This window comes from Talpa europaea (genome assembly GCF_964194135.1).
Source record: "Talpa europaea genome assembly, chromosome: 2".
NCBI lineage: Eukaryota > Metazoa > Chordata > Mammalia > Eulipotyphla > Talpidae > Talpa > Talpa europaea.
Genome location: NC_140068.1, coordinates 70,742,550 through 70,766,323, shown reverse-complemented (window position 1 = coordinate 70,766,323; position 23,774 = coordinate 70,742,550). Strand labels below are relative to the sequence as shown.

General features: G+C 38.1%; 1 protein-coding gene across 1 annotated transcript in view; it reads left to right on the top strand.

Annotated features, from left to right (window-relative positions):
• Positions 1-20,864: 20,864 nt before the first annotated feature.
• COL19A1 (collagen type XIX alpha 1 chain) overlaps positions 20,865-23,774 on the top strand; it is a gene marked incomplete at both ends in the record, with an annotated part of 304,611 nt that continues 301,701 nt past the window's right edge. The window contains one exon of the mRNA XM_084227959.1: positions 20,865-20,975. Coding sequence (XP_084084085.1) covers positions 20,865-20,975 — 111 coding nt within the window. The remainder of the gene's footprint in view (positions 20,976-23,774) is intronic.

Sequence of the window (23,774 nt, the reverse complement as noted above, 5' to 3'; positions counted from 1 at the left end):
CACTTAAAAAAATAGGTGTTGAATCCATATTATCTCCAATTGCTAAGGGACATATAAAGATACAGAGCCTGAATGACTTCCCAAAGCTCAAAATCATGTTTAATTTATTAACAGTATAACATAACTGTTAGAAAAGATACAATAAAGATTTTAATGTATTTTAAACAGACTTGAAAAAATATTTAATTCATGAAGCTTTATTTTAATAGAGCTATGAAACATTAGGATAGGGTATATAATTTTGAAGAGCTTGCCTCACAGTTATCTGTTTGGCTATAGTCATCTTAGAGATCCATAGAACTTTAAGTCTGAAAAAGTTTAGATATCATCCAGTCCAACTTCATCACTTTATAGTTTAGGAAACTGAAACCCAGAGAACTTAGATGGTTCATCTGGTGTCGTAATATGTAAGTGACAGAGTGACAGAGCCAGAAGTGTAAACCTGGACTCTTCATTTTTTGTTTCCTTCTCTATGTACCTATCAATTCATTTAACAAACATTCAAATAGACCTGGGAATATAAAACATGGAATGCAAAATAAATGATCATTTGCTCTCAAAGTGGATCTTAATACAGCAAACTAAAATGGAAGGATAGCATTTAAAAAAGAGATTAAAGACAATTCCAGGGGATACACAGGTAAAGGGGTCGTCTGTTGGTGGTGGTGGGGAATTCCCATGTCTGTGATCTCTATGCTTTTCCAGATAGACTCCTATAACCCAAAAAGGAGGTTTAGATCATAACAGAAAAATTTCAATAGACTAAAATATATGCTGTCAACATTTTAGACAAACAGATAAAGCTTTTTACTTTACAGTTACACTCAAAGTGTGGATGATGAAACAAATTTTACTTGAAATTTTTTGTTTTACAACTATGAACCAGAGACACACTATTGGGGGGGGCGGGAGAAGGAGTGATTGGGGTCAAAATAAGGGGGGTGCAATTGTGTGGGGAATATAAAAATAAAAAAATTTAAAAAAAGAAATTTTTTGTTTCATTTAACATGTTAGTTTGAGTAAAAACTAATTGGATGGATTCATTTTTATTTAATGTTTCAGGATAGTGTTTCACATATTCTATTATTTTTTTGTTGAGGTAACGCTGGTTAACAACACTGTATATGATTTAGGGGCATGGTTACCACACTACACCCACCACACAGACACCGATTGTCCTCCACTCTACATCATTGACTGTGTTCCCTTCCCCTTAGGAGTCTACCTAGTCCCACCCTCCCTCTCAGGTAGCCTCAATTTTACAGTCAGATTTCTAGGGCTTGTTTTGGTTTAACTTTATTCTTTGTTTTGTTTCTTTATATTCTTCATATGAGGGAAATCATCTGGTGTTTCTGTTTTTTTTTAATATTTTCAATTTTTTTCTTAAAGAAAGCTTAACATCTGAGGTAGTACCAATTTTGCTGCTTCAAGAGAGTGTAACTTGTAAGCCACAAAGTCTTATATGATGTATGTATCAATTATTAAAGAAAAGAAAGTTCCAATTTGGACAGTCAATTTTGATTAAAGAAAGATGTAAGGTTATTGTTTGTCATACATTACCAACTGAATTACATGGAGTAAAACAAGATCAATTTGTTGTTATTTTTTTTAATGAACTCCTGCACTCAGTGTTGAGTTTAAGTCTCTTTAAAATTAAGTTGAGGGCTTCCCTGGTGGCGCAACGGTTGAGCACTGGGTTGTGAAGCTGCCTGCAGCTTCTGCAGCTTTAGTTCCATCCTTGGCCACCAGGCGAGGGTCCCACGTGGCACGCAGACCTCTCCTGACACACCTGCTGCTCCCCTCAGCAGTGTACTTCGTCAGTCTGACTGTTCTGCTCCCCACTCTGGCTCTGGTGAAGTCTCTCACCCCTCCGTGCTTCTGACTGTACCCAGTGCTTGTATAAATAAATAAATAAATCTTTAAGGAAAAAAAAATAAAATTGAGAGCTATGTTTATAGCAGCACTGTTTACAATAGCTAAGCTTTGGAAACAACCCAAATGCCCAAAAATAGATGACTGGATCAAGAAGATGTGGTACATATATACCATGGAATATTACTCAGCATTCAAAAAAGATAAACACATGCAATTTGCAGCAACATGGATGGCGCTGGAAGGGATCATGCTCAGCGAAATAAGCCAAAAAGAAAAAGAAAAATACCGGATGGTCTCACTCATAGCAGGAATCTAGAAAACTTAAATAAGGGACCAGGAAAATGAATATAAGAAAGTGAAAATCAAAATCAACAAAAAACTATGAACCAGAGACACTTTCTGGGGGGTGGGGGGCGGGAGGGGAAGGATTGGGGTCAGAATGGGGCGTTTGCAATTGTATGGGGGAATATAAAAATAAAATTTATTATTAAAAAAAATAAAAAAATAAAAAAAATTGAGAGCTATGTTTATATCTATTTCTTGAAATAAAGAATTGAGTTTCAAATTTGGCTTATTTTTATAATAACTGCCTTTCTCATATCAAAGTTTTGAGGATAGCATACTTAGTCTCCATTTTATTAAAACTGATTTCTTTTGTTCTTTCAAAAATATGAATAGCAATAAGGAGCAATGAAAACTTTCTATTTTTGTTCCTAATGAGAGTACACAGAATTGTTATGTACAAAGTCATCTTTGAAACTGGTCTAGCATATCTAATTCTTTTTTTTTCTTTTTTTAAAGATTTATTTATTTATGCATACAAGAGCTGGGGTACAGGCCAGAGGTGTGGGGGGTGAGAGGATCCACCAGAGACAGAGGGGAACAGAACAGACAGATCTACTGAAATACACTGCTGAGGGGAGCAGCGGGTGAGTCAGGAGAGGTCCGCTGCACCATGTGTGTTGCTCCCTGGCTGGCCAGGAATCAAATTCATGCTGCAGTGGCTGCGGATTGCTTCATAGTTTGTGTCCCAACCCCTGTGCCACCAGGGAGCCCAGCATATGTAATTCTTAAAAGGAAATGTAGCTGATTTGATACATAATCTATATGTTACAATTACATGATAAATGTCTTGAGTCTGTTGAAAATGGAATGAATGATACTTCTCCCACCATTTTCCACCCCAGGAACCCCTCTCTCCCCAAAAAAGAACCAAAGGGATCATAGTATATTTTTTTTTTTTTTTTTATAGAGGCATGCTTTATTTATTTGTTTGCTGGTTTGTTTGTTTGTTTTGTTTATACATGCACTGGGTACAGTCAGAAGCGCGGGAGGGTGAGAGAATTCACCAGAGCCAGAGCGGGGAGCAGAGCAGGCAGAAGGACCGAAGTACACTGCTGAGGGGAGCAGCGGGCGGCAGGAGAGGTCTGCACGCCATGTGGGACCCTCCTCTGGTGGCCGGGGAGCAGCCGCGGATCGAACCGGCGCAGCAGAGGCCGCGCGCAGTTTCACAACCCAGCGCTCAACTGCTGCGCCACCGGGGAGGCCCCATAGTATATTTTTAAGCTAAGTGTAATTAGGTCTGGTATAAGTTTAAGGTAAGTATACTTAAAGCTAAATATAATATATTAAATATAAATTGCATTTCAGAAACCTAACATTCTGCTGGTAATTATATCTATGATCTAGTTGTCCACGTCTTTACATTTGAATTATTGAAAATGGAAATCTTCACTTTTGCGTTTCTGATAGAAACACTAATGTGACGATGGCAATTTTTGTAACAGGTAACTGCTATAAAATGGTTATACTACTAAAAGTTAATAAATTGATCCACAATCTAAGATTATACAAAATTGTTCTAGAAAAAAGTTTTTAATAATTTCTAATGAAATGTTTCAAAAGATATCAGAGTCATCTGCCTGCCATTACATATTTTAAATGTAATTTATATTTTACCGCCATATATATAAATATTGCAGTTGCTCATTCCTGTTAATATTGAAATTTCTATCCTTACACTTGCATTTATGTTTTATGTAGCAAATATTTTTGCCTTTTGGAATTCGAAATATGATGGCAGCAGAGGTTGATACATTATTTCTGGTCAAATTGTTACTGCTTTTTGTTTGTTTGATTTAAGATTTAAAAATTGTTATATATGCATAATCTGCAAGACATAATTCTTTAACCAATTACAATAATCATTCTTGAGGGATAATAAATGGAAACTCTTTCTCTTACATGAATAACTGACATAATAAAAAAATTTGCTCCTGAATCTAAATTTAATCCCCTAAAATGAATTAAAATCAACTATCAGGAAGGCAGATAAACTCTTAGCAATGGTATGAATTGCAGCAGAAATAGTATAGCTTATATTATTCTGCAGACTCTTTTTATTTGCAAGTAATAGAAATTTAATTTCAAGTTGACGGAACAGCAACAACAAAAAAGAATTCATCAACTAAAATGATGAAAAACTGCAGGGTTAGGTACTGCTTTAGGGATGGTCAGAGAGTGCTCTTTAGTTTCCAGCTCTAATGTACTTTGTATTGGTTATATTTTCAAGTAAGTCATCTATGTAAGCTGGTCTCAGACACTAAATTTATGGACAGCTATTCCAGTGAAAAGTGGATTCTCTCCTCAGTAGTTCCAATAAAATCCCAACAGTGAGCATCATGGGATGACCCAGATCGTGTATACACCCTGAAAACAAAGAGGGTGGAATATATTCATTGTGTTAGCCTAGGACACATACCTGCTCCTTGATCAGAGAGCTCTGGTCAACTGCAGCCAAGTCACAGAGACTGAAAGTGGGGAAGAACTGTTTCCTGAAAGGAAAATTGTATTATGTTATCAAAATAAATGTTGAATGGAAAAAAAAATAAAGGTCTACCTTCTTCTCAAAAGCAGGTCATTTTAGTCTACTTAATGCTTGATGACTTCTATGACTATTGACTTACTATCTTTTCTACATATGTATTTGATTTAGGTTTTAAGTAACTAACATTAAGAATGTAGATTCACCCAAGTATAATAGCTCAGTATTATGCCAATTCTGCTCAGTTTAATTCAATCCCATAATTATTTGTGTGAATACTCCCAGCTTGTTACCACAGTAATAAACCCTACTCTGACATATATGGAATGTTATATCCAATAAAATATGCACCATTCTTTTTAAAAAAATGTAGATTCATCTAAATTTTTGTGGTATCAGAAAGAAAGGCAGATAAAGCCTTTGGAAGCAAACTTACAAGGAATTATCTCTTGCCTCAGCTCAACATAAAAGAAATAATGATTTTTCATTACTGTAAAGAATACACTATCTATTATTCTGTTATTTCTGTGACATCCTTTCTCTACTTTGTCATTGCATACGGCACAAGTACAACATATTTTTTAAAGGAATTCCTATTTTTTTTTTTTTACTTTATTGGTAAGTTGGTTTTCTCCCCCAACATGAAGTTTCACCATTACAGTTCTAGGCAAAGAGAGGAGAGATGCCTTCTTAGAAAGGGATTATGGCATAGTAGGAAGTCTACCCATTTTGCTCAGGGAGATATAAAGAGAACTGCAGAATCAAAGGCAGGACAGGGATATTCAGTACCAGTCTGGAGAGTGCTAGTCAGCTGGAAGAAGCCAATGGATCCTGACTAAACTGAGATGGGATAGACAAGAGATTTATTAGAATCAGACACTAGCAGCAGGTGCAGGGCTGTGATTCATGCAGCATGAAGTGTGTCACTGTACTTGTTGTTTATAGCCAGTATCTGTAGTCTTAGAGCCCCATGTTGCACTAGTTTTGAAAGCTTTTTTACTGTCACAATCAATAAATGATAGTCAAACTTTAGTGGCAGGTCAGTCAGTAAATATCCAATGACCAGCATATGGCAAGAGTTTCCCAGTGCCATGAACTGATTTATCCTTCTCTTCCACCCATCCAAATACCATCTTGGGCTCCCTGACCCCCATGGCCTAAGGGTTAAGTCTCAGCACTATCACCCAACGTGCCTGAGTTTGATCCCTGACCAGGGAGCTAACTCACATGGTGCAACAAATCTCTCCTATCTAGTCTGCTGCTACCCTCAACAGTGTATTTCAGTAAATCTGCCTGCTCTGCTCCCAACTCTGACTCTGGTGAATCTTCTCACCTCCCCACTCTGGCCTACACTCCAGCTCGTCTATGTGAATAGGAATAAAATCTTTTAAAACACACACACACAAATACCATCTTAAAGTGAAGCAGAAAAAGGAGAATGAGACATTGTTGTAGGATTACTTTAGGGTTATGATAATTCTAGTCTGTTCAGATAATTGGGTAGACTAATATTTGAGTCAGATTGGGCTTATTTATTAATAGTATTTCAACCCCACTTCCTATTCAGTCAGTAGGGTGATGAAGATTAGAACAGATGTAGAGAAATTAAGTTCCATTGTATGAACATCCACATCCTAGAATAAATAAATTTGTAATCCTCATATGCATATAAATGAATTAACATTGAATGTAAATTTATACTATTGCCACTAGCCAGGGGCCAGTTAATTTACCCTTAGACATTTGCCTAGGATCTCTGTGATGTTAAGGCTATATATATATATTTTTAAAGATCTATTTATTTATGCACACAGAACTGGGGTACAGGCCAGAGGTGTGGAGGGTAAGGATTCACTAGAGACTAAGTGGGGTGTAGACAGCAAGATCTACTGAAATACACTGCTGAGGGGAGCAGCGGGCGAGTCAGAAGAGGTCTGCTGCACCATGTGGATTGCTCCCTGGCCAGGGATTGAACTCGTGCTGCAGTGGCTGCAGACAGCTTCATAGTGCTGCATCTTAACCCCTTGCACCACCAGAGAGGCCCTGCATCAGATTTTGAGAGGCTTTTGGAGGGGTTAGTATCCACTGTTTCTTCCTTTTATTTCTCTATATTCCACACATGACTGCCATGACTATGTGATTGTGTTTCTCCTTTTGACTGATTTCATCTAACATAATCCCCTCCAGTTCCATCCATACTGTCACAAATAGCAAGATTTCATCTGCTTTTTTATTTTTTTATTTTATTTTTGTAAAAATTTATTTATTTATGCATACAAGAGCTGGGCCACAGGCCAGAGATTCAGGGAGTGAGAGGATTCACCAGAGACAGAGTGGGTAACAGAACAGGCAGACTGACTGAAATACACTGCGTTGGGGAGCAGTAGGGGAGATAGGAGAGGTCTGCTACACCATGTGGGTTTCTCTCGGGCCAGCCGGGGATCAAACTCGTGCTGCAGAGGCTGTGGACAGCTTCATAGGTTGCGTCTTAACCACTTGCACCACCAGGGAGGCCCTGTTTCTGATCTTTTTGATATGGGTCATTTTCATTAGTTTGAGTTGATAGCTCATGGTGGTTATGATGATAAGTAATGATGAGCATTTTTCTCGTGCCTGTTGAATAGCTGCATGTTTTTTAAAAAAAAAATCTATTTTCATCTTAGCCCATTTTTTGATTAGGTATTTTATTTGTTCTCTTATTGAGTTCTATGAGTCTTTTGTAGATATCAGATGTATGCTATGATTTCAGACAAGGCTAGAAGGGTTAGGATCTTCATATGTTAGGATTATATCTATATATCTATATATCTATATATCTATATATCTATATATCTATATATCTATATATATAAAACATATACATAGGCAAATATGTAGGAGAGAATATATTTTCCATTCACACAGTAGATTGGTCAGAAAATCTTTCATCTAGCTAACAAACAAACATGTAATGGATTTTCATAATTGGAATAAGTGATCTTGCTTTATTTTCCTTTGAATAATAACTCAGTGAGTGGAGTGCCAAAAAAAGCCAGGAAACTAAAATTATTTTAGAAATCTTATTTTACAGATATAGCCTGATGGTGATACATTTTTATCACAAGGATGAGAAAGAAAAAGCCTAGAAAGAATTTAATAGGATAAAAACATTAGAGTAGAACAGTTTCTTCTAAAATGTTCAACATTCTTCAAATGAACCAGGATATCTTCAACAGTAGACTACCATGTAACAATCAGAGACAACCCAGTCCTCAACGTTTACTTCTCTCCCCCTTGTTTTCTCTATTTCAGCCTCACTGATGTTTGTGATACTTTAAGCATATTTCTAACTCAGAACTTCTGTACTAACTTATTCTTCTGTATGAAATATTTCTTTCCCCAGGTGTCTCTATATTTCATTCCCTTATTTTGTCCAGGTTTCTGCTCAAATTTTAGCTTTCCAGTGATGAATCTGATCATTCTTTTTTAAAAAAATAGTTTATCATCTTGGTTCTTTTATTATTGTTATTTTTTAAAGATTTTATTTTTATTTATGCATACAAGAGCTAGGGTGTAGGCCAGAGGTGTGGGGTGGGGTGAGAGGATTCACCAGAGACAGAGTGGGGAGCACAACAGGTGGATTGACTGAAATATACTGCTGAGGGGAGCAGCAGGTGAGACAGGAGAGCTCTGGTGTGCCATGTGTGTTAGCTTCCTGGCAGGGGATCGAACTCATCCTGCAGTGGCTGCCAATAGATTTATATTGCTGAAACTTAACCTTTAGGTCATCAGGAGGCTCTGATCATTCTTTATAAAAGAGTAACCCATGTCCTGTCTTAGCCTCAGTACTATCTCCTTGCTTGCTTTATTTTCTTCCATTGCCTGTGTTATATATTGCATACTGTGTATTGGATGGTTATTTCTGCACTTACTATCTACCTCTTACCTTGGAATATAATTTCTATGAGGAAAGAACTTTCATTTTATTCACTTTTGTATTTTAATAACTACTACTGTAGTGCCTAGCACATGGTAACACTTAATAAATATTTGTTGAACAAACAAATGTTAATGCATAATAAGGAAGCACTTTCAGGAGGTTTTCAACTCTTCTAAGCCATTAGGAGGTAATTAGTCAGAGAAATTAAATTAAGCCTTCCCATCAGAACATAGCATTAGCACATGAAGAAAATGCTCTGTATTCATGTCACCTAGAAGAATCCTTATACATATCTGTAACTGGTTAAACCAGGAATATTGATCAAAAGATTCAGAGTTATCTCTGCTTCAAATAACTTCTGCATCACAGTACATGTAAGGAGCATGCAATATTATTTGTCTTTTTAATGGGTGTTTCCCAAGAAGTAAACACTACAAAGAACTCAATAAATATTTGTTGAAATTTAGTATGTGTGTATATACACATATACTCTGTACGTACCCTACTGTGTTTAAAGTTTTATGTCAGAATCTCTTACTTTTCTATTCAATGAAGAAAAATTCTATTTTCTCTTGCATCTACAAATAAAACAGAAAGACAAATGCTCCAACCTTATAATTACAAGGTATTAAGGCAACTTATAAATGCCCCCCTTTTATAAGAAGTCAATTTAGGTATGTGTTCTCCTTACTGTTACATAGCATTTGATCTCTCTTGTTCACATAATCCAATTTTTTAGTAGACAATCTATCTTTATGAGGGTTCCTTGAACTCAATAATGCATTTGACTTTCTCTGAAGAACACACACACACATACACACACGCATATACACTTTCAATTTAAAATCCTATTATTTTTACACAGCATGTGGTGACACAGTATAAGGTTATGTTTTTTTACTTTCTTTATAACCAGATATCTGGAATACTAATTATATAAGTATCAATAAAAACCATGTGGAAATTGAATAATAGTATTAGGAACTATAACATTACCTTAAAAATGTAACGAAAAACTCAGGAGATGAGTTTTGCTTGGAGTATTAGTCATGTTCTGGTAAGAGTCGCTTAGAGAAGCTCATTAATTAGTGCAAGCATCCAGAGACTTATTTTAGAAGAGTAGGATACACAGTACAGTAGTATTGAGGGGATTTTAGGTCCTGGAAACAGATGGGAAATTAATAACACATATAAAAACTATGATACTGGACCAGAGATCAGTGATCCATAATTACTTCAGGGATCCATAATTACTTAATCTCAAATCTGACAGAAATAAATCCTAAGTATAAAGGTAACTATATGAAACCCTTCCCCTCTGTGGACAATTTGTTGGTTTATTGTATGCTTTTAGCCTAGGACCATCACACAGGCAAGCATTTATACCCATTGTCTGTTATAATGTTCACAGTCTCCATTTACTCTTGAAAGTATAACTACTTAAAAGAAAGAATCTGATGACTTACACTTAAACACTTCTGTGTACAATGAAAAATATTTAATTTTAATACATTTTAAATAAAAATTTTAAATTGTATTATTTATTATTGATGTAATATTGGTTTATAACATTATTTGATTTAGGGGTAGAGGTTTACACCTCTTCAGATGTATGTTATCACCCCACACCCACAACCACAGCACTAAATTACCTTTCACCATAGTCTCTGAAGCCCCCTTTTCTTTCCACCCCCACCCTCTCTCTCTGGTAGCCTCATATCTGCAGTTAAATTTCTAGGGTTTGTTTTTGTTTAGTTTTCTCTGTTTGTTTCTTTATATTCCACATATGAATGAAATCATCTGTTATTTGTCTTTCTCTTTCTGACTTATTTTGCTTAGCATTATCCCCTCCAATTCTATCCATGTTGTCTCAACTAGCAAAATTTCATCATTACTTTTTTATAGCTGAGTAGTATTCCCTTGTACATATAAACTGCACCTTCCTAATCCACTCATCTTTCCTTGGATGCTTACATTGTTTCTATTACTTGATTAATGTAAATAGTGCCAGAATGAACACAGGAGTGCGTATAAACCTTTGAGTTAGTGTTTTTGTACTCTCTGGGTAGATACATGAGAGTGAAATTGCTGGATCATAGGTCAAATCTATTTTTAGTTTTTTGAGCAACATCCATTTGTTTTCTATAGGGGCTGCACCAATCTACATTCCTACCAACAGTATACAAGGATTCCTTTTTCTCCACACTCTCTCCAACACTTTTTTTGGTCAAAGAAGCAGAAACTATCCCAGATTTTTCTCTTTGCAGACCACAATCATGGAGACACTCACTGAGATGAAAGACCTAAGAATTGCTTTAATTTTTGATAATTTAAAGAATACATCTTGTTATTTGTAAATAATTTCAACATTATGTTTTCATATGTGTATAAATGATTTTAAAATGTGACTAATCCTTTAATTTCAGTCTCATTCACATTAGCTCTAGAGGGACCCCATATTTGAAAATATTGCATGAATACCAGTTTTTCATAACAGGGTTATTATTTCCTTCTTTTTTCCCAAAATAAACCCACAGCCTCCAAAGGAATATTAAATAAAGCAAGAAATGTTATGAAATTGAGACTAATCCTATTTGTTCACTGATAGCGATGTGACATGGTAGGGGTCTGGGTCCTTTGCACAGAGTAGGAACATCTGTGATGACCAACGTGCGGTACTGAGTAGTAGCAGCACAGACCTCAGCCAGTCACCTAATTAACTTCCTTGCTTTCTTAGGAAATTGAGTGTGCATGGTTATTTACATAACTAAAAAATTCAAGTTTCAAATCACTGGATTATTAAAACAGCATTTTACCTAATCATATGCGAGGAACTTATGTTAAAAAAAAAAAAACCAACCCTGAAACATAGGATCAAAGCAGAATGTTTAAGTTTGATTTATTTCACCAAGTCCGTAAAACATTCTAAAGCACAATGTTTAATTTTTCCTTTCATTTCTGTATATCTGTAAATGTCTCTGTGTTCGTAATTCTAATTATGATTCATGGAAAGTGAAGAAGTCTGTTGCTTAAGTTATTTCTCTGAAATCCCTTCTCCTTTCTACATGCCTCCTTTTCTCCTTTCTTCGTTTTACCCTAGGTGGTTGGACAGGTGACATCGAGAGCTACAGTAACTCCAGTTCAGATTCAAGGAACAAAACGAGCTGCTAATATCATACCTTTTGTGGGAAAAATCTGGTTTCATTTTCAGAACTTGCTATTTCAGTCTATTGAAGCTTGGAGAAGCTCATGTAATTTGGGATCACCACATCTCTCCCCTGTCCCCCTTCTCCTACAAAGTGATGGAGAATCACTTGGGAGTACTTATACCCTTCCTTGACATTCTATCACAAATTAAAACACAGGGCCTTGTTTATCATTTAATATAGGGAACTCTTCTTTTTTCCCCAAAGGATAAGCAATCTGAACACAAAACAATTTTTTATTTAATTTTTTTAAGATTTATTTTTATTTATTTATGCATACAAGAACTGAGGTGTAGGCCAGAGGTGTGGGGTGTGAAAGAATTCACCAGAGACAGAGTGGGGAGCAGGATAGGCAGATCTACTGAAACATAATGTTAAGGGGAGCAGCAGGGGAGAAAGGAGAGGTCTGCTTCACCATGTGGCCAGGAATAGAACTCATTCTGCAGTGGTTGTTGATAGCTTCATAGTGCTAAAACTTTAACCCCTGCACCACCAGGGAGGTCCTTTTTATTTATTTTTAAAGATTTATTTTATTTATACAAGAACTGGGGTACAGGTCAGAGGCACGGGAGGGTGAGAGGATCCACCAGAGACAGAGTGGGGACCAAAACAGGCAGACTGACAAAATACACTGCTGAGGGGAGCAGCGGGCGAGACAGACAGGAGAGGTCTGTCACACCATGTGGGTTTCTCCCTGGCCAGCCTGGATCGAACCCGCACTGCAGAGGCTGCAGACAGCTTCACAGTGTGGCGCTCAACTGCCTGCGCCACCGGGAAGGTCCTTATTTAATTTCGATTGATTAAAATAAGCATAGAAACATGATTAGTCCAAATGATTTTTAAGGTCTCTTGTGTTCCTGAAATACAACTTTGTTCTGTGCTTCTGTTTCCCTTACCCCCTACATTCAGTCTACCTGTAGTAAGTCTTCTCAAGTCCATACCTAAAACATGACCTGAATTTGTTTATTTTTTCCTTCTACAACTACCACTTTCATTTTTGCCATCATCACCTCTTGCCTGGATAAAACAGTTTTGGACTGGTTCTCTTTATCTCTATTCTTGCCTTGCTAAATTCCATTCTTCACAGAGGACCCAGACTGATTTTTTTAAAAACAGAGTTCAGTTCCTATCACTCCCTTGTTCAAACCCTCTAATATTTTCCTACTTTCATTGTATAAAAATGTAAAATTTTTACTGGTACCTGCAGGATCTGGTCCCAGACTACATTATCCCTTGCCACACCTGTTTTGCTATCCCCTTCCTGGCACAAAGGTCTTTCTAAGTTCATTGAACTGGTCCAGCTGTGCAGGTCTGTGTTCCCCCCCAGAGCCTCTGCATGTCATTTTTCAAAGCTGGCTACTTTGTGTCGTGCAACTCTCAGTTCTAATATCTCTATCTTAGAGAGGCTACCTACAGCTATCCCATCTAGGGTTGAAACTTGCACCCTTCGCACGATTGTAGAGAAAGCAAACACTTAAAAAAAATGCTAATTCCTAAAGGCCACATGTAAACAGAGGAAGTTTTGGGTACCTTAGTTTCCTAACCCCTGAGGTTTGAAGAAGACTCAACTGATCTGATTGTCCTTTCACCTGCAAAGCAATGGAGTTGCAAAAGAAAGAAGAGTTCTGGAAGAGAGAGAATTGAAAGCTGAGGAAGAATCCCCTCTTACCCCACTCGGGTAAGGAGCTATCTCCCCTGGGGTTTGTGGTGAAACTCTCTGAAGACTGATGACAGAACCCACATTTCTCCTTGAGTTTTTTTTTTAATATATATATATTTAAAGATTTATTTATTTATACATACAAGAACCGGGGTACAGGCCAGACGCGTGGGAGGGTGAGAGGATTCACCAGAGACAGAGTGGGGAAGAGAACAGGCAGACTGACGAAATACACTGCTGAGGGGAGCAGCGGGCAAGACAGGAGAGGTCTGCTGCACCATGTGGGTTTCTCCCTGGCCAGCCAGGATGAAACCTATGCTGCAGAGGCTGCGGACAGCTTCACAGTGCAGCGCTCAACCACCTGCGCCACCAGGGAGGCACTCCTTGAGATTTTTGAAGACGGGAAGTTTGCTGCATTCCTCTGCACTAGCAGGGCTACATTAAGGGTTTCTAACAAGGATCAGGTATGCTCACACCCATGAAATCTACACCACTGGGAGAGGGTGAAGTGAGGGATCGCTTCAGTTTCCAATATCCCAAGTGAAATTGGCTGGAATCAGCTGAGGGATGCGATATATAGAGCTGGGCTGGTAGTTCTAGCGACAACAGGCGAGTCTATGGTAAGGGCTGAATGAGGAAACACTGTGTGTATCCTCCTAACCATAGAAAATTACCAATGGCCCCAATACCTTATCCTCTTAAACATGTGCTCTTTGCAATGTTACTCTGAAACCTCTCCCATGGAGGGAACTGGCCTTGTGCCCTGCTTTGGCTAATAGAATGTGATAAAAGTGCCAGTTCTGATTCTAAGGTCCTATGGGCTTCCACTCTGTCCTATCTGAACTATCTTACTACAAGTCAATCTTCTGACCTGCCAGCTGATGGCAGACGCAAGAGAGAACCTAGTCGAGATCAGCCAAAACCCACTTAGACAGATGAACGTCAATCAACAGACTCATGAGCAAATAACAAATGGTTATTGTTCTGAGCTACCAAGTTTGGGGATGGTATTATGCAGCAATAGCTAAGGATGCATGCAGTAAAGAAACCAACCCCTGCTGAGAATATAATTTGTGTCACCTACTATGAGACTGTCATTCTAAGAGAATCAACTATTTTTTTAAAGATTTATTTATTTATGCATACAAGAGCTGGGATACAGGCCAGAGATGTGTGTGAGAGGATTTACCAGAGTGGGGAACAGAACAGGCAGACTGACTGAAACACACTGCTGAGGGGAGCAGCAGGCAAGACAGGAGAGGTCTGCTGTGTGGGTAGCTCCCTGGCTGGGGATCGAACTCGTGCTGCAGAGGCTGCGGATTGCTTCATAGTGCAGTGCTTAACCTCTTGTGCCACCAGGGAGGCCCCAATTGACTTTAGATGTCCTTGATGGAGGAAACAGATCTTTCCAGATGGCACCTCACTGCTGATGTAGTTAGCTTCCCCAGGCCCAGAGCCAAAACTGAGTGATGGTGCCACAGCAGAACCAGCTGAGCAGTGACCACAGAAGGGACAGGATTAGGATGAGAGTTTCTGTCTGGTGGGCAGTGAAAACAAGTTTTTAGATAAAAGATAATGGATTTTAATATATTTATCAAAACAGTAAAAGTTATTATGAAGTTTTTTTTTAAATAAAGAACAGCTCGATATAAGGGGAAAAAAATCTCTAGATTTTAGTTAACACTCAAAGTGCTTAAAATAAGTATAAACTTATGAACTATCACCATTTCCTTCACTAGCTATGCTTTATGACTTCTCATAATTACTTGAAAGGGGTTTTATAAACATAGAAGTTTACATTTAAGATAGGTAAAACTGGGTTATAGTACAATAACTTGACAGCAAGAATGTGCTTTAATATCAGAAAAATAGGTAAATCTATTACCTCTGATAGAGAACAGAATCTAGTCAAATTTATCTTACTTTGCCTTAGTTAAAAAGTAAAATAAGCAAAGTGCTTTGTCTAGTTTGCTATCTTGGAACTTTTTTTATTTAAAGTTGGCACAGACTAAAGCATGTTGTGGCACCCATCAGAATAAATAAAATAATTTTAAGTCTATCCAATTTAGTTCATGGTTTTCTCTCATTAAAATTGACTCCTGTCTTAAACAGACAAGTTTTTGCTTTATTTTTTTATATTTTTCTTTTCTATATTATTTTGCAAGGGAAATTATATTTGTTACTCCTTAACTTCGAGGCCTCTGCTTTGCCTTAAACATCCATTTAGCAGCCATTTGGGTAATACAGGGTTGCAAACCAATGTTTGCAGAATGTTTGTTGAAGAGGTTGAAGATGAGGTGCTAGAACATAGTAGTAGGAGATTGGCGTTCACAATAGGATAGTCTTGGGTACAAATCCTTACTCTCTGAAGGCTTGGTTCACAACTTTAGTTCTCAGCTATTAATAGAGGCAATAGGATAGTTGAAGAATTATTGAATTTTTTTTAAAATTGTACATCGAATTGGTTAGATCGAAACTTTTAGGAGTTAGAACAAAGTTGAGAGGTCATGATCTAAGAACAAAAAGAGATAAAGCAGAGTTGTGTTCTCATTTCCAATAATGAAATTTTCCTTTGTTTTTGAAAAGGACTGAAGAGGACAGATGAGGACATTTTCAACTAGTAGCAGTCTTACCTTGATGTGTTACTGTCCTCAGAGGCTGTGTTTTGTCAGCCTTTTATAGGTGAAAACAAATTATAATGAGATTATTTTAGCAGCATGGAATTTAATTCCCTTCAATATAATACCAAAAATAAATCTACTATTTTGTCATACAAACTGAGATTCAGTCTGTCTTTTATCACTAGCAAATGGTTACTTAACCTCTACAGGCCTCATTTCAACAAATATTTGAATATTACATTAAGAAAACAGAATGTATTATAATAGGTGTTGTGAATATTTTATTAAAAATGAGAAGACACAACTCTAGGCCTCAAAGAGCTTACAGTCAATTCAGTGGCCAAACACAGAAATGAATGTGCAATAAAAAGTGGAAAATAGGTTGTAATTAAAATTGTGCTCTGCTTTCAGAAACAGTTGAGGGTTGGTTTGGTGTGGGGAGGTCAAGGAAGAAATTGCCTTATAGGTAACACCTAAAATAAGCCTTGAATGACTGGCAGAATTTCAACAATCACTTTGCCTTTTGATTGAGGGAGCAACATGAGTGAGAGTGTGGAGAAAAGACGGGACAGGTTCATTCTGCGGTTACAAGTAATTAATCTGACTGTGACATAATGTACATTTAAGGGAATTGAGAATAAGTTGAGGTTACACTGTGTAGCCTTGAATTTCAGGAAAAGGGCTTAGTTCAGTAGGAAACAAGGGACTTCATGCTCCACATTGGAGTAAAGTATGTGGTGGCCTTGTTCTCTTCTTTTTCTTTCAAAACATTTATTAAATAAACTGTCATCTCACAATTTCATAATTATTTATGGCATATGGTAGTACTAAGATTCTATGATAATTTGCCTGAAGATTTAGACTAAGCCCAAAAATGGGTGATTTTGTTCATTGAGATTTTTTTGACCCTGAGACTTCCACATGTGAAAACTTTTCTCCTCCTTTGAACTCTCCCAGTATTTCACATTAACTCCGATGATTACACTTCGTATTTTCATGTCATATTATCGTTACGTATGTCTTCTGTTTCTTACCAAATGTTAAGCCTAAGAGGCGAGGCCCACATTTCAACCTATCTTTGTATACTCCAGAGTACTCAGCTTACGAGGTATTTGAAATATGTGTCAAACGACAAATGGGTTAATTAATATCTGCTTATTAATGAAATCACTAGACTAAGTTTAAAATGTTTTAAGCTGCATACCAATTTTTACCTGGAATATTCCTGCTGGAAATGATAGAAAAGAGAACTTAAAAGTCAAATTTCTCATCTCTCTTAATACCACTGCTTCATTAATTTGTTGGAGATACATAAAACAACACACTTGTTTATGTTTGTCATATTTTTAATACAACAGTGATACATAGTCACTATAGAAACTTTATATATTACAGAGAAGCAAAAAAATCTCCCATAATCCTCCCATAATCACAATTTCTGCTGAGAGGAGTTTATGAAGCAGATTCTATGTGCATTTTTTAAACGTTTTAATATACATGGCTAATTTGCCTTTTAGAAAGACTAAAGTATCTGTGCTCCTTCTAGAGGTGTTAAGAATTCTCCTCATTTATGCCAACACTGTGTATAATCACTAACATTAATCCTAGCAAAGTGGGTAGGGGGGAAATGGTTCCTTTTAAATGTGCATTTCTTTGAATACTAATTAAATGGATGATTTCTCATGTGCCTAGTGATCATGTCTATTTCCTTTGTTAATTTCCTTTTTTACATTTTTGCCTATTTTTTATTAGCATATTTCTCTCCTTTTTGAAAATGATTGTTGACCTGGATGTATATTAATAGAAATTCCCCCCAGTCAGGTGTTTGTCTTTTACCATATTTCCTTTCAGAGTCACTGATCCCAAGGAAGAGGGTCTAATAAACCAAGTGAAAGTCACATCTATGATTACCTCTTCCTCTCATTTCTAAGCTGAGTGAATGTCAGGAGCTAGAATGTCTTCCAGGAATGGAAGCAAATATAAAAACAAGCAAAGGGATATTATTTTCTCTATGAGAATAATTATTTTCAGAGACAATGGTACTGAAAATTAAAAAATACCCTAACTTGCTTTTCATGGTTACCAAAAATTTATCTTTAAGAATATCACATTAGAACTGGCCTAAAAGGAAACAGAATGGGAAGTGTATATTAGTGGTGACAAGTCTGATTTGGTAATTACAGTTAACAGTAAAGTCTGTTCATCCACTGTTGATGCATTGAAGCACTTTCATGGGATGTGTATGGGAGTCATGGATGGCTTTGCCCCGCAAAGTCAATAAAGAATGAACACTCTTATGGTCTGGTAACTAAGAAGTTAGCTGGGGGCAATACTGAAATTCTTTCTTCTTGGAAAATGGAAAATATGAAGGAGGAGAAAAGTGAAAGAAATTACAAAAAGAAAGAGGAAAAGCAACATAACTGGGAGTACAGAAGTACAGAAAAAAAAAAAAGAGAAAAAAAGAAAAAGAGAAAACCCAGAAATGATTGAGAAGAGAGGCTTGGAAAAAGCACATTTATTATAGGGAAATTATCAAAATATGATGCAATGTTCATTTTAAATCATTTAAATTATGTAAGTGGGACATTACAAATATGGGACAGCTTTTTATATGCATTAAATGGAATTTATCCCTTCTATGGCACAAAAATAGATAAATGTGTCTTCATTGGGGTATAAATGTTGTTAAGTTTGTTTCTGAAACCTTTAAATTTTTTTCTAAATGCACACATGTACGCAGTGAAACGGGGCATTAGAAGGCCCACAGGCTGTTTGCTGGAATTCAAAGTGCTGTCAAATCCCCCTATTATTTTCAGATGTTCTTTCACCAGCAGTAGCTTTAGAAACAAGTGGAAAAAGACTGATCATTTATAATTGCATTTAGAATAGATAAATAAATGTGCCAAGTTAGGTGCTTTTAGGTATTTGAAGTGCTTTAATTTAATAAAAAGAATTGGATAAAGGACCAAAACCTAGGGAAACAATAGCTCAGATTTGAGTCCATTCCTGAAAGAAAAACACAACTTAGGGAGGTTGGTGCATCTAGAGATAAAGTAAGCAACCATATAGCAATAATCTTAAATTTTACTTATTTACTTTACACTTTCTCTCAAAATCTCATTTAGTTCAATGTTGTGAGTAGGAAACGGAGTAACTTGAGAAAGAAGCAAAAATATAGCAGTGTTTGGCTATTTCAAAAACATCATAAAATTACGAAATTATTAAAATGTTTATAAAAGAATGCTAAAATGAAGTAGACTTGGGTCAAAACACAAAATAAGGCAAAATTTTGGATTTCCTGGTAGGTAGTTTTAAAGCTTTACTTTAAATAGTACCAGTTAAATGTAAATAAGGTGATTTAATAATCTACCAGAGAAATAAACCCTGGATGCTCTTGTCTCAGTTCACTAGCAGTTAAAAGCTAAGTACAATTGGCTAGAGAAAAAAAATTCAAATCGGGATATTATTTTTTAAGAAATTAGAGAATGGTCACCAAAACTCTGATGAAGGTTGCGAATCATGTGTTTCAAATGGTCATTTGAGCAGTGTGACTAATGTAATATCCTCCCTCCTTGGCCTCTTTCCATAGTCAACCAAAAAATTAGTGATGAAAATCACAAGAAAAAAAGACACAATAGGAGGCTTTAAAACCTGGCATCACTATGGGGGCAAGACTAAAATGGCAGGTATTATAATTATAGTGAAACATAGATAAAAAACCACTAGTTGAGTCTTTGACATTCAAGTTTCACTTCAATGAATTTGAAAGAAGCTAGCTCCTAAAATTTTTTCCAGCACTTTATTTTTGTCAGTCTAATTTTATTTATTTCTTGATCTGTGAGTCCTGATAAGTGAAGCATATTTCTGTGGTTTAAGGTAGCTTTTAAGCGTAATGATTTTTACCATTATGAGTCAATACTGTAATTTACCCTCTCCCAACTGTAGCAACACTGATCTAAAAAATATTAAACGTAGTTATCTGTTTTCTAATGCCTGACTTATTTTTCTGAATTCCATAATGGTTTTATTTTTCTTTCAAATGTGGGTGTATGCATATGCATATTCATAGACATGTATTTACAATACATATATACACATACATATATAAACCTACAAATATGCATATATACCTACTGTGTATGCTATATATAAATATGTACATGCATGTATATATACACGTATACACTCTACACACACTGACATGGGATCGTATACATACACCTACATAGAGATCTGCAGAAAAAAGTCACCTTCATGTTCAAAAGGATCCCCAAAGAGTTCAAAACCCAGGATTTGTAGCACCAATGCATGAAAAGATAACATTTACAACCATAAAATACTTTTGTGGAGTCTTGGGACAAACCAAGTCACACAAACCTGTACACATGAGCATGATGAGGTTTCCTTGATTAACAACTTTATAAAAGCTCCTGACAAAGGAGTGAAAAATGAAACATAAATTATATCCCTTTTCAGCTCAACTGTTAAAAAAGCCAATTATCTACCTGGGAATGTATGCCACAGGCAACTTTGAAGGCACTGCTTCCTAATCAGAAGTGAGAAGCTCTAAGTACCTGCATCCAGCAGTCATTTTATTTGTGAAACTGTTAATAAAACACAAACGTGAAAGGCGCTCTTCCCAGCCCTTAATTGTCATTGAGTAAAACCTGTGCACGAGTTGGTGGAGTTCCGTCCTGCGGAGTCCGCAGTTCCTCGCCGAGTGGGAGGGTCACACCGAGAGAGACTAATAAGGGCAGAGATGCGTCCCCCTTCCCCACTCGCAGGGAGCTCACCCGGGCCACTCCTCGGCGGTGCGGCAGCACTGCCTGGACTCCACTGCGCCTCTGAGGGGCTCAAACCCACATTCAAGGTAAGCTGCGCAGCTTCGCCACTGGCCCTTTCACTTGATCTCTCGCACACACGCCGGGTGTGTGTCCTCTACTCAGGTTTCTGCTCATTTGCGTGCATCTGCTTTTCAAGAAATTGTAAAAAACTGTGCTACTCAGATAAATCTCTTTTGGTGGATAAATAAATAATGCACACCTGCAATTTCGCATTCCCATAGGTAGCTTAAGATGGTACCCAAAACGCCTGGCACGCTGTGGCCACTTTAATGTGCGACAGATAATGTAGTTCTTTTTTATATGTTCACATGATGCAGGCTTTTGCTTGATACTTTAGTTCTAGGTGGTTTTTCTGGTTATGCGTGTTTGCAAAGCAGAACTAGGAGCACTGCTGATGCGGGTAAGAACAGACATCAAATACAGAGGAAAACAAATATCTAGGAGGTTAAATGCACAAAACAAATCAACTCGCTCTACAGCCATGCCGTTAGATCTTATGTTTTGGTCTAGGTCTAGAGACATTACCCTCTGGAAGCGAGGACACAGGGGTGTAAACTGCAGACGCGAGGTTCCGGTGCCAAGCTCTCCGGCGGGGGTTACCTATTCCGACAGGCGGGATTGCTCCCAAGTGCGGTGAGGCTGCGGAGGGGTCGAGGCCGGGCGGCGGGCGCAGGAGGGGACCCCCCGGCGGCTCCAGCCTCCCCCAGCCGGGCTGGTCCCGGCGCGCCCGGCCCTGCTCCTTAATTACCCTGCAGCACGCGCAGCGCGGCCGGACGGTGCGCCGCCGGCGCCGCGCGCGGACGTCCCGGTCCCTGCGCTCGGAGAGCTCGGCCCCTGCCGCCCGCGCGCCCGCGTCGCCGGCACCCGGGCCGGGAGAAGGAAGGCGGCGCCCTGCAGCCGGGTTAAGGCGCTGCGGGGTCCCGAAGAAGTTTGTTGGCCCGGAACCAAGCACGCCGTTGGGCACGCTGGCTCGTTCTGAGCAAGCGAGCATGTAAGCGAAACTCGCCCCGTGTAGATTGTTGAGGGAGGGAGGAAGCCGGCCAGCTGGTGGGCGCAGGAGTGGTGGCCAGGCCAGGTTCCACGAACTCCAGTGGCACCGGGAGAGACCAGTTGGGGATAGTGGAGAGGACCAGGGTACCCGGACACGTAGCCAGCCTCAGGGGACAGCGTGCTGGGAGCAAAGAGAGGACGACCCCGAATTCTGAAAACGCACAGTTTGGCTAGAATCATCCAGGATTTCCAACAGTGAATAATCATAAACCACAGTTGGAGTTTCGGAAATGGAGGGGTAAAGAAATCAACTGGGTTGCCTTTTGCACTCCTAATTTTATTACTACTGGGTCACGTCTTCTGCTTGGAGAAGTCTGAGGAGAACCAAGATAGGAGGATGGTTGGGAGCTCAGGAGGAATTACATCTGCCTGGAGGGATGTAATTGGAGGGAATAAAATAAAAATCACTCCAACAGCCTCCCCACACTTAACCCTGACCAAAAAAAAAAAAAAAAAAACCCCAAAAACGGGGGGTGGGGGCGGGGAGGTAAGAAAGCAATGGTGCCTCTTCTGACCAAATCAAGCACTTCTATCATTCTTTTAAGAGATTTTTAAAAACTGCTTGTATATGTGGTCTTTCAGCGTTTCCTTGATGCTGCATAGCAAGAAAACTGGGTGACTGCTTCTAAGTAAATATATTTGACATGTGCTTACAAAAGAACTGAATGTTGAGGTGTTCAGTTGGTGCAAAAGGTACATAAAAGCCCCTTCTCTAGGGGGACTAGCAAGATTCTTTTAGCAAGAATCTTCAGTATAGAAGATGGCAACCCTCCCATCCCCCAAAGATGGAAAATTCATTCTTTCCCTAGCCCTTCGAAAATGGAGAAGTAGCTGGCAGATGCTTTCGCAAGGTTTTTTTGTCCAGCCCAATGTCTCAAACTGGTAGGAATCTAAGTGAGGTTTCCTAGGCTAGAGGGAAAGTTGTAATACTAGAGCAGGGGATGAACCTGAACCTGATATGAACAGGTCAGAGAAAGCAAAAAGGTGAAAGAAAATAAAATATGATTATTATTAAAACTGGGAAATTATCTCTGATACAGAATTATTGTCATCCAAGAAAACCATCTAAAACAGATGGGCGCCCATGGTATTCTCCAGGAATAGAAAATTTCACATCTATTTTGGTTTATTTTTTCCAGCAGGCAGAAATGCCCATTTGGGTACATGGAGTGGATGGTTTTAGAGGCAGGAGAAGATAAATAGGTCGAAACCATGGTTATATGGCATCATAAATATAAATTCAAGTGAAGAATTAACAGGAATTCAAGCCATCAGGGTTAGAGAGATATTAATATATAACCTGGAAAGATGCTGGAAAAAATAGAATGACTGGAACTGGAGTTGGATTACTTGAGTTGGGTCATATTGGGTATGGATGTCTTAAAGAAGCAGAGAATAACAATGCTTAGCAGAAGAGAGCAAGAAGAGAGGACATTCTAGCCAGAAGGAATGGCATGTGTGAAAGCTTAGAGGTGGGGGTGAGTGGTCATGTGCCTGTTAAAACAGAGAATCCTAGCTGGACTGAAACCTGAGCTGAGAGCAGATAGCACCTGCCAAGAAGAGATTGGAAAGGAGAGGCTGAGAGGCAAGGAACTCTCTAGGGTGTTATGTTGTAGGCCAATGTAGATAAGCGTATGGGGAAGTTGCATATTGGGTTTGGAAAATGAGAGAAAGATGGTGAATGCAAAAGTGGAACAATAAACCTGTCTTATTCCTGCTTCCCTTGTGAAGCCCAAGGATCTCTCGTTTCTCTGAGAGAAATCAAAGATAATTTT